This window comes from Xyrauchen texanus, chromosome 40, assembly GCF_025860055.1.
Source record: "Xyrauchen texanus isolate HMW12.3.18 chromosome 40, RBS_HiC_50CHRs, whole genome shotgun sequence".
NCBI lineage: Eukaryota > Metazoa > Chordata > Actinopteri > Cypriniformes > Catostomidae > Xyrauchen > Xyrauchen texanus.
Genome location: NC_068315.1, coordinates 20779549 through 20789828, shown reverse-complemented (window position 1 = coordinate 20789828; position 10280 = coordinate 20779549). Strand labels below are relative to the sequence as shown.

Genomic DNA, 10280 nt, shown 5'->3' with positions numbered 1-10280 from the left:
ATAACAGGGTAGAAGGGGTAAATCAGAGGTCATTAACATGAACAGATCTCCAGTCAGTTTCCAGACACAAAGTAGGTTTTAGGGGTTTTAATTGGACTTTTTTATAGTTTTTCTCAGTCGCTTTGGTACATTTCTCAGATCAGTTGAAATTTTCAAAAGTACTTGGTCAACCTCCACATCATCTAGTCACTTGTGCACATCATAAAATTAATTTCTCATTCTTTTGAACAAATTGCCTATGCTTTGGTACATTAATGCAATTGATTATGTTCAATTGACTGCTGTTTCCTACGTCAGTTGCTTTTGTCATGTTGATCAAAATATATTATACTCGTTCTCTGTTGAATAGTGCACTTACTGGTTTGCAAATGTTAAGGATGATTTGAGTAATGTACCAAAGTGACTGAGAAAAACTGTAAACCTTATGGAGTAACATTTAAAATATCAGTTTATTTTCTGGGCACAAATATGTATCCCATAGGGCAGTTTATTTACAGGTTATAAATATTTATTTGTTCTGTTGAGAAAATCAAAAGAGTCCCCCAAGAGTAGTTTTAGAGAAGTTGAAAAAGAAAAACAGAACTATATATTCATTTTCCTGAATTTTTACTCAGCTGACTTAAAAAGTACCTTCAGCATGACCTGAAGTCATGGGTTCAGCCAGTAGGTAGTAGGTGTAATAGGTTAATGTTAACAAAAACTTTACAAGGCCTACTCAAGTAAAACAGTGACAAGACTGAAGCATTTGGTGAGAACTAAAAAAAAAAAAAAAAGACTAGTAAAACTTATGTACTTTTGATACCTCACAGTAGACCTGCATTTGAGTGATTTTGCATATGAGACAATTATTTGTTAATTTGATTTCAGCAATATTTAATTATACATAATTGAATCTTACTGGTGTATTTTTGTTTTCTCTAATATTAGAACTTTAAGGGCTCCTTAAAGGGACAGTTCACCCAAAAACTGAAAATTCAACATTTCATAGGTCAACATAAAAAAAAGGTCAGCATTACTCACCCTCATGTTGTTCCAACCCTGTTATGACTTGCTTTCTTTCACAGAACACGAGGAGTTTTGAAGAATGCTGACGCTGCTCTTTCCCAGGCAATAAAAGTGAATGGCGACTGGCAAATATTTTGCCTTAAATCTCCTTTTGTGTTCAAGAGAAGATAGTCATACAGGTTTAGAATGACATGAGGCAGAGTTAAAAAGGCAATTTTCCCTTTTGGGTGAACTATACCTTTGAACTACATCAGTAGAACTCCATAAAAAAAGCTGACTTTAAACCAATGCAACATGCATCTTTATGTATTCACTCAAATGCATTAATATCAAAAGTACTGTCAATAAAAACAGCAAACTGACAAGAATGAGACTTTATTGGATTTATGTGGAGTTTATAACACTAAGATAAAGGGCAGTTTACACATACAATTACAAACAAACATGTGATTTGTATGAGCAACATGATTACCTGTACAATATTTCATACATGGTGGGTTTGTGTATTCTCAGTGCATAGGCATTACACACAGAGCAACTGTTGCACAGCACAATAGTATTTGAACAGGCTGAAACAGAGTAAGGCTGTTTTCTTAAAGACTGAAAATATACCCACTTTACATGAATGTGTATCTTAAAAAAAAAAAAAAAAAACACTCTGGGGCGATGGTGAGAAGAATGCTTTCAAATGAAGCATGGCTAAATTCCAAAGGGCCCCCTGCTGCAGGTCTAGCTGGACGATTTAGTGCACAGTACCACCCCATCCATCCATCCATCCATCCATCCGCATAAGTAACAAAGTTCAGATTTTAAAGCAAGCACTTTTTTTCAACTGTAAACAAGAGGCACTTTGTGGCAACCACAGGCATCAAAACAACATATTGCACAAATCAGCTAAGAAAGAGTGACGTGAAACATATACACTGGCACCTTTGAAGACTTTTTGTTTTGCATTAAAGCTGAAAATATTTTTTTTGTTGCTGCCTGTGAGCTCCACACGCCCATGCCATGTAAAGGATGTCTGAGGTTTTGCATGTTAGGGTACTGTGGCTAAATGTGTCTTGTGTTATAGAGATGGCCAAATATGACTTGCTTTCTTCCGCAGAACACAAATGGAGATGTTAGCTTCAGCCACAATTCAATTTTGTTGTATGGGAAAAACGCAACAAAAGTGAATGATGACTTAAGGGCCAACATTCTGCCTAACATCTCCTTTAGTGTTCCATGGAAAAGACAACGTAATATGGGTCTGGAATAAGATGAGGTGAGTAGATAATGACAGATTTTTTGGGTGAACTGTCCCATTAATGCAAGCTTGTTACGTGATGCCTTTGAGTGGAGACATACATTAAACCGCTAAACATTCAAAAGAAATCAGCACAAGTGTAGGACTATAGGACGAAGGAATACCTGCAGAGGGGCTTTGCCAGAAGGTTAATGAATACTTTCATAAATAGTTGCTTAAAAAACAAAAAGACACTTTCAGTCAATAATGACACATTTGATTCTATGGGGGTGCACAGCGACAAAAGTAATGCATACCAAGTATTTTCCTTCCGTCTCTACTCTCCTATATTTGATTGCAAAGCATTTCCAGAGAAACAAAAAATAACTGTGGTCCACTGACTGAAACCCTGCAAAGACCTGTAACAGTGCAAATGTCTAGTACAATATGTTGCTCTATTATAGTAGCTTTAAATAAGTCAGTGCTTGGGCAGAATGGTAGGTATCAAAGCAGTAGAAGAGTAAGCATTGTCAACTTCAAGTAAGGCAAAGAATACCTCCCGTGGGCCCCGCCGCCTCCTCTCAAAACAAATAAAATAAAATATTTAAAGCTTAATTTTGGCAGGTTTTCAGTGATGTAATAAAATGTAAACAAAAAGAGAATCCTTGATAGGTTTGTTGTAGTTTTTTTTTCTTTCTTTCCTGGATTGGTTAGTGTACAATCACACGAAGGAAGGCCGAGTATCCTCCCCATGCCTGGGAAACGTATTCTTTCTCTAAGGAAGGCGAGATGTACGGCATGTGCAGTGGGCTGGTGTGAAGAATGAAGCTTGAACATTAACAGTACAAGAAAGGCAGCTTACTCACTACCATTAGTGAAGATTCTTGCCCAAGAGACTGAGAAAGTTTTTTTTTTCTTTTTGTCTGGCTTCATCAGCCAGGTGTTAAAAAAGATTTGGCATGCTTAAAAGAAAATTATACATTTAAATATTCTCATATATAGGGCTTTAATATTTCTGAAGCAAGCACAAGACTTTCTGTAAAATCTGTAGCTGCACTATTGCTCATTCCATAGGGAATGAGGCCTGTTTGAGAACAAAATAAAAAACAGCCAGCTAGTCAAGGACACCAATTTGTTGGATTTGTTTGTTGAAGCACAACAAAGTGCAACTAACAGTTACAACTATTTGCACCATGAGATTTGCAGATTCTTTGCTCTGAAATGACTGTACATTGCGAGTTTGGCAGTTTGTAAGCACCATTGCTGGATAAATGAATGATCCAGATTTCAATAGATCATGCACATTAAGGCTACAAAGATGTTATGGAGCCAAAGATCTGATATCTGATGCAGCCAAGGTTGGAAGAAAAAGTAATATAAAACAAACTATCAAACGCCAAATCGAAACTCGCATCCAAGGTTGATACATTCAGAGAAGGGCTTCTCCATGTTCACATGCAATGTAAGAGTTTGAATGACATATAGTAGAGCTGGCTCATTCAATTCTAGCTGTTTTTGAGCTGTGCAAGTTTTTAAATCGCTGTAGTGAACGGTGGCCACGCAGCGTCCTAACGCAAGTTTGATCGATGTTTCAACGTACTGAAGAACATTCAACACATGAACTGTTAAGAACTTAACCTCAAGAATCGGAAGACAAAACAAGCAAACAGATCCTGTGAATTTAAATAAGAGCAAGTTTTAAAGGGGGAACATGTGAACTATAAAATGAAGTGCCACTGAGGGACTGTTTATAGATTAAAATCTAATCTGCAGAAGCCATGACAATGTGACGGCAATGACGTCCCTCCAAAATACAGTCAAATCTTAAATGACTTTAGAAACCACTTTTAGAAAAACAATATATACCATTTATTGACAACATGGAAACTAATTCCAATAACATGCACACCTTCTTCCATGAACTATAGTGTTAACATTATTTCAACACTGGGTTCCCTGTCATTTGTGTATGTTTGCATTAAAAAAAAAAAAGACAGAAAAGTAAAAGATAATACATGGTGGTGCCATTTGTTGTGTTTTCTGCCCAGATGTCACATAGCTTAGAAGAGTCATTACCACTGCAAATGAAGTAGTGGTAGTAGTAATAATGATGAAAGCAGAATGAAAAATGGTGAGACTCCGTTTCCACTGCACAACAGAGCCCAGCTGACATGAAGCATTTCACAGTAGGTTGGACAGGAGGTTTGGGGCAAAACAGAAGGACAGACATGGGGGGCATGAATGCTGATTAAAGCACTGGCCTTGGTTTTAACAGGTAATGGAGCAGCAAATTTAGATATCCACCAAATTTCTCCCATAAACGATCTCCCATTCCGAGGTTTTCTTTTGTGTTACGGCATGAAAGTGTATTTACATAAAAGCTACTGAGGCTTTCTTCCATGGATCAGCAGTGTTGATAACTTATGGAGATGGGCAAATGAAGAAAAAGAAAAAAATTGGTCAGAATTTTTGTCCCTAAAACCAATGATGAGCATCCTTCTTCTGTTTGGAAAAAAAAAAAGGTACTTGGGTTCATATTCAAGTTTTCTCCTTTATACAACTCTATTACGTATGGTTTCTTTTTCTTCCCATAAAAATATTTCAAACATTAGTGATCTGTTCGTCGTCAAACTGTTCGTTTTCAGGATCTGAGTCTGTTGTGTCTGAGTATCTGTAATGGTCTGGTTCGTTATCGCTAACATCCGGGGTTACAGATGTAGAAGTGCTGGCCTCAGAGTTGGATGGTTCCTCCAATGTTTTCGTAAAGTACAACTTCACCTGGAAAAAAAGGAACCTGTTTTTAGTCTATCAGATTATCAAACATTTCCTTATTTTATGTATGTATCCATGCGTGTATGCCATGTACTGCATGTATGGTACTTATTAAGAATAATTCACCCAAAAATGAAAATTCTGTCATAAATGTACAGATAGTCTTGTCATTCAAACCTTGTATGACTTTCTTTCTTTTGCAGAACACATAGGCTGTGCTTACACTGCAAGGCTTATTGCACAGATCTGAGCTTTCAACCATATCCAAATTTTTGGTCATGCCAGTTTACATTACAGTTTTAAAAATGTCACATACCAAGACGACCTAGGCTGTTACTCAGCAATATTTATAATTGTTACAAATATGAACAGCAGGAAACTGCTAATTGTTCTTGGAAATACAGATAAACGTCACAAATTCATTCTTTAAAGACGACGCCCTCCATGATTCACACGGAAGAATTCCCATGCATGCATTCATGAACCTTACTGAGTGCTGCGAGTGATGATTTCACAACAGAGCCCCGTCTCTGTCACGTAACCACATTTATATGCACAACACTTCAGACAATTATTTTAGTTACTCACAAAAATATTATTAAGACTACTAATCTTTATTTCAAAAAGAAGGTTAAATGCGCCATATAACGCATTTCAAAATATTGCTGTACATGTGCTTACGGATAAACTAAAACATGTTTGTTACTTTATTCTTGTTGCACACTAATCTGACTTGGATAGTATTTTTCTCATGTGACTGAAACTTTGAAATGTAGCACTTTTGGTACTACGGTCTCATTGAAGGGATAGTTCACCCAAATATTCTCTCATTTACTCGCCTTCATGCCATCCCAGATGTGTATGACTTTCTTCTGTTGAACACAATCGAAGATTTTTTTAAATATTTCTCAGCTCTTTGGATCTGTACAATGTAAGTGAATGGGTGCCAAAATAAAAAAATAAAAAAAAGTACTCCAGATGGGGGCCTGGGTAGCTCAGCGAGTAAAGACGCTGACTTCACACCTGGAGTTCGCGAGTAGGAATCCCAGGGCGTGCTGAGTGACTCCAGCCTAGCAACCAAATTTAACTGGTTGCTAGGGAGGGTAGAGTACCATGGGGTAATCTCCTCATGGTCGCTATAATGTGGTTCGCTCTCGGTGGGGTGTGTGGTGAGTTGTGCATGGATGATAACGTGCTCAACAAGCCACGTGATAAGATGCGAGGGTTGATGTCTAAGACGTGGAGGCAACTGAGATTCGTCCTCCGCCACCCGGATTGAGGTGAGTCACTACACCACAACGAGGACATAGAGAGCATTGGGAATTGGGGATTCAAAATTGGGGAGAAATTAAAAAATAAAAAGTACTCCAGATGACTAATGAGTTAAAACCATATCTTCTGAAGCAATTTGATAGGTGTGGGTGAGAAACAGATCAATATTCAAGTAGGTTTTTACTATAAATCCTCCTCCCTGCTCAGTCATTCTCCACTTCAGTTTCACTGTCTCATTCTCCTGTTTTTGGTGAGTCACATCCTTCTTGCATATTGCCCCCTGCTGGGCAGGGAGGAGAATTTATGTAAAAAAACATTTTTTTTTTTTTATGTGAATATTGATCTGTTTCTCACCCACTCTGATCATATCTGAACCAATGGATTTGACCACTGGAGTCCTATGGATTACCTTTATGAATATTGGAGTTTACAAATTTGAATTATATGGACCTATAGAGCTTAAATATTCTTCCAAATATTTTAATTTGTGTTCTGCATAAGAAAGTCATACACATCTGGGATGGCATGAGGGTGAGTAAATGAAGAAAGAATTTTCATTTTTGGGTGATCTAACAGTTTAAGATGAATCACTTATGTTGTATTTTAGATAATTATGTTTTGCTTTGGGTAAAAGCATCTACCAAATGAATAAATGTAAAGATTTAGCACAATGCTGTACTGGAAATACTGGAGAGGCTTGATTGTAATTTATTCCACTGCATTTCACTATCTCTGCACATGTAATTTCAAATATTATTACTGATGTCCTCCACATTATTGACGTCCTCCACATTACGTTAACATTTATGCACACAAAATCAGCCTTGAGTGTATAGTAAAACTTTCTGATAAACTTAAGTTTCTTTCACCAGTCGCTATATTGATTTCTTTTCATGTTTGGAATGTTTGTCTCTTTGCTGCAAAATGCATGCTTGACATTTCACAATTGCTTGACATTTCATACCTCCAGAATAACTTTGTTTATACATGCAGAGATATAAACCACAAATCTGTTTTAACGAATATCTAAGTCAGAAACATGAGGAGCATCTGATACTTCTGATATCGTCAGATGTCCTGATATCGGATATGTATCTGATTTAGAACCACATTTGGAAGTAGCTCAAATTAGATGCAAAAGAAAATCCAATCTTATAAGTTTACATGCATGCAACAACATCCAGTCTGTATTAGATTTCAGTGGAAAAAAAAAATAATTGGTTGAAAGTGTAAATGCAGCCAAATGAAAAATTACTTAAATTTAAGGTTTTTTTTCTCACCAAGGCCTATTGTTTTCAGAAAACTTAAAAGTAGACTCCATGCGGCTTGTACTTTTATGACAATTTTGGGTGCTTTAAGCTTTAAAGTGAATCTCTATGAACTGCTATTTTACTGGGATATTCATTAAAACATATTTTTGTGTTCTTTAAAAAAAAAAAATAAGTGTAATACAGGTTTGGAATGACCTCAGGGTGAGTAAATGACAGAATTTTCATTTTTGGGCAAGCGATCCCTTTCAAGTGTATTTTATTAAAATTTCTAAATTTAAACATCTGATGAGGTTATCAGTACAGTTTTGCTCAAATCCTTTAAATCACATTTGGAAGGCTGTGCAGGACCAGAGCTCAACATACCTTGAAATTTGGAGAGAAGTATCTGTTTGCTTTGTCTTTATTTGCTTTATCCAAGTCGTTCTTGGTTAAAGTGAGGATTTGATAATCCTTGTCATTCTCTCCCCGTTCCTTGGTTTGGATGCCATCCAGTTCCTTCACTAAACCTCCATTTTCCACCTTCTCTGAGCTGTCCTCTGGTCCAGGGATGAAGAAGGTGTTCACCCAAAAGTGAAACATCTTGTCCTGATTCATTGGGAAAAAAAGAAAGAGCTTAATTTTCAATGCCATGTTAATGTTACATTTTGACATTGAAATGTTGCATATGCAGTTACAAATTCCAATTTAAACCTAGAAATAAACCGAAAGCTTTAGGATTTGTATGCTATTATGTGAAATGGAGAAATGTCTAAGATTCTGCACTATTTCTAAGTCACTAATTGGATAAGCAAATTTGTTTGACACGGACCACGTTAAATCTTTTGGCTAAATTTACTTGCTTCCATTGAAGCACACAAGATGCTCTTTAGAACATTCTCGAATCAGGCTGGGATAACATCAGGTTTTGCACTTTGTGAGTCTATGCCAGCTCAAGTGCATAGTCATTAAAGCAAAAGGAGGACATAACAAATGCTAAGAAATGCATGTTGATTTTTCAATTCTACTTTTCACTTAAATTGTTATGCTGATAATTGTATACAATTTGTAATGAAAAAAGTTGACTAGAAATTTGAAAATGTAAAATGGAAGCATTTTCACAATTGTCTCAGACTTTCGGAGCTCAGTGAGAGGGAAAAATTTAAATCCAATTACACAAACAATTGTAGGAGTGATCTGAGCTATTTGGGAACTACCACATACCTTCTTCAACATCTTGTTTTGCTTGTGGAAGAATTCCACCTTGATGTCTCCACACACAGGCAGCGGCTGTGGAAACTCAAAGTACATGTATTTCTCCTCTCGCCTCGTGTGTGCTGGGTTGGAGGTGTGGATTTTTACTTTCAGCTGGTACACCACAAACTGAGGATCTGAGGAGTGAAACAACGTGTAATTGTAATTCCGTGTGTGTTTTCATTTTAAAGAAAAAAAGTGAGCTTATGCATTTTTGTTAACATGAAATGAAAAGATAAGCATAGAGGAAAACAACATGATAGAAACAGCACCACAGCCAGAAATATTTTTACAGAAAAGACAAAATAACAGTGGCATGCTAAGGGCCCTTTTCTGAGAACAGCTGGCAAAGACCACGCTTACTATCTATCTACCTCAGATATAGGGGCATTATAAAAGGCCACCCATGTGGGGAGTTTCCTTGTAACATTGCATAAAACATTCTACAAAGCAACACTGCCTAGGCTAACAGAACTGAAAATGACAAACATTTTATAAAAAGCTGTTGTTACCCCAATGCCAATTGGCTTTTCTGAACCCATGTGGAATCTGCTCACTCTTGCTTTTTACAGTAGTATCCCCTTGGAGAAAAAGAAGGAGATTAAAGACTGTCCAGTGGCATGACCAGAGCAAGAGAGAGGACACCATGAGGAGAGGGGTGGGAGGATAAAATGCAGTACACATGCATGCAGAGCATTATGCAATTCAAAAGAGACTCAGCTGGACTGAAATATTAATGCCCATAAAAGACTCTATAGAGAAAACTGTAACTCATAGTGCAACGCAATTTGGAGAGCCCTTTAGCCGTGAGGTATGCGCTAAAAATGTTTATTTTTTTTAATATATTTTTTTTACACAGAATAGACAAGACATACAAATACAAAAAGAAAGTAATGGAGGGTAAAGTTCAGGTTTCTCACAGCAGTGTGTCTAAAGAGGTAGTTCACCCAAAAAAAGACAATTCTTTCATCATTTTCCTGCCCTCATGTTGTTTCCAAACTTACATGATTTTCTTCTTTGGAACTAGAAATGACAAGTACAAGAAATGCGTTTGCTTGGGAATCAGACTATACTGATCCACCTTAGAATCAAAAGAATGGGCTCATAAGAGTAATTTATTTAAGAACTACACTGGCCACACTGTAGATCCAAAAGAACGAGCTCTTAAAGAGTCATTCAGTCGCAAATCAGACTACACTGATCGCGTATGTTTTATCCTGTAGAAAATAACGGATTAAAAAGGTGTCATCTGTTTGGGAACAATACAACACAGTGAAAAAACGCACATTCAAGAGCCATTAACAATTTCGATATTAAAAAAAATAAAAATAATAAAATTCAGAATAACAATCTTAGTCACTATTTCACATTCATTGTTTGGAAAAAAAGAAGCAAAGAAAGTGAATTGTGACGGAGGCTGTCATTACCTAATGTTCTGCATAGCATCTCCTTTTGTGTTCCACGAATGAGGGAAAATCATAAAGGTTAGGAACAACATGAGGGTG

At 36.7% G+C, this 10280-nt stretch overlaps 1 protein-coding gene across 2 annotated transcripts in view; it reads right to left on the bottom strand.

The window, feature by feature from the left end:
- Positions 1–1288: 1288 nt before the first annotated feature.
- Positions 1289–10280, bottom strand: part of ptenb (phosphatase and tensin homolog B) — a 22143-nt gene continuing 13151 nt past the window's right edge. Inside the window, exons 7-10 of one of the 2 annotated variants that reach the window (XM_052112227.1) lie at positions 9288–9356; positions 8746–8912; positions 7909–8130; positions 1289–5008 (exon numbers count right to left, since the gene is read on the bottom strand). In XM_052112227.1, coding sequence (XP_051968187.1) covers positions 4832–5008; positions 7909–8130; positions 8746–8912; positions 9288–9356 — 635 coding nt within the window. In that variant the 3' untranslated portion in view covers positions 1289–4831. The remainder of the gene's footprint in view (positions 5009–7908; positions 8131–8745; positions 8913–9287; positions 9357–10280) is intronic. The other variant, XM_052112228.1, reaches the window with a different exon arrangement.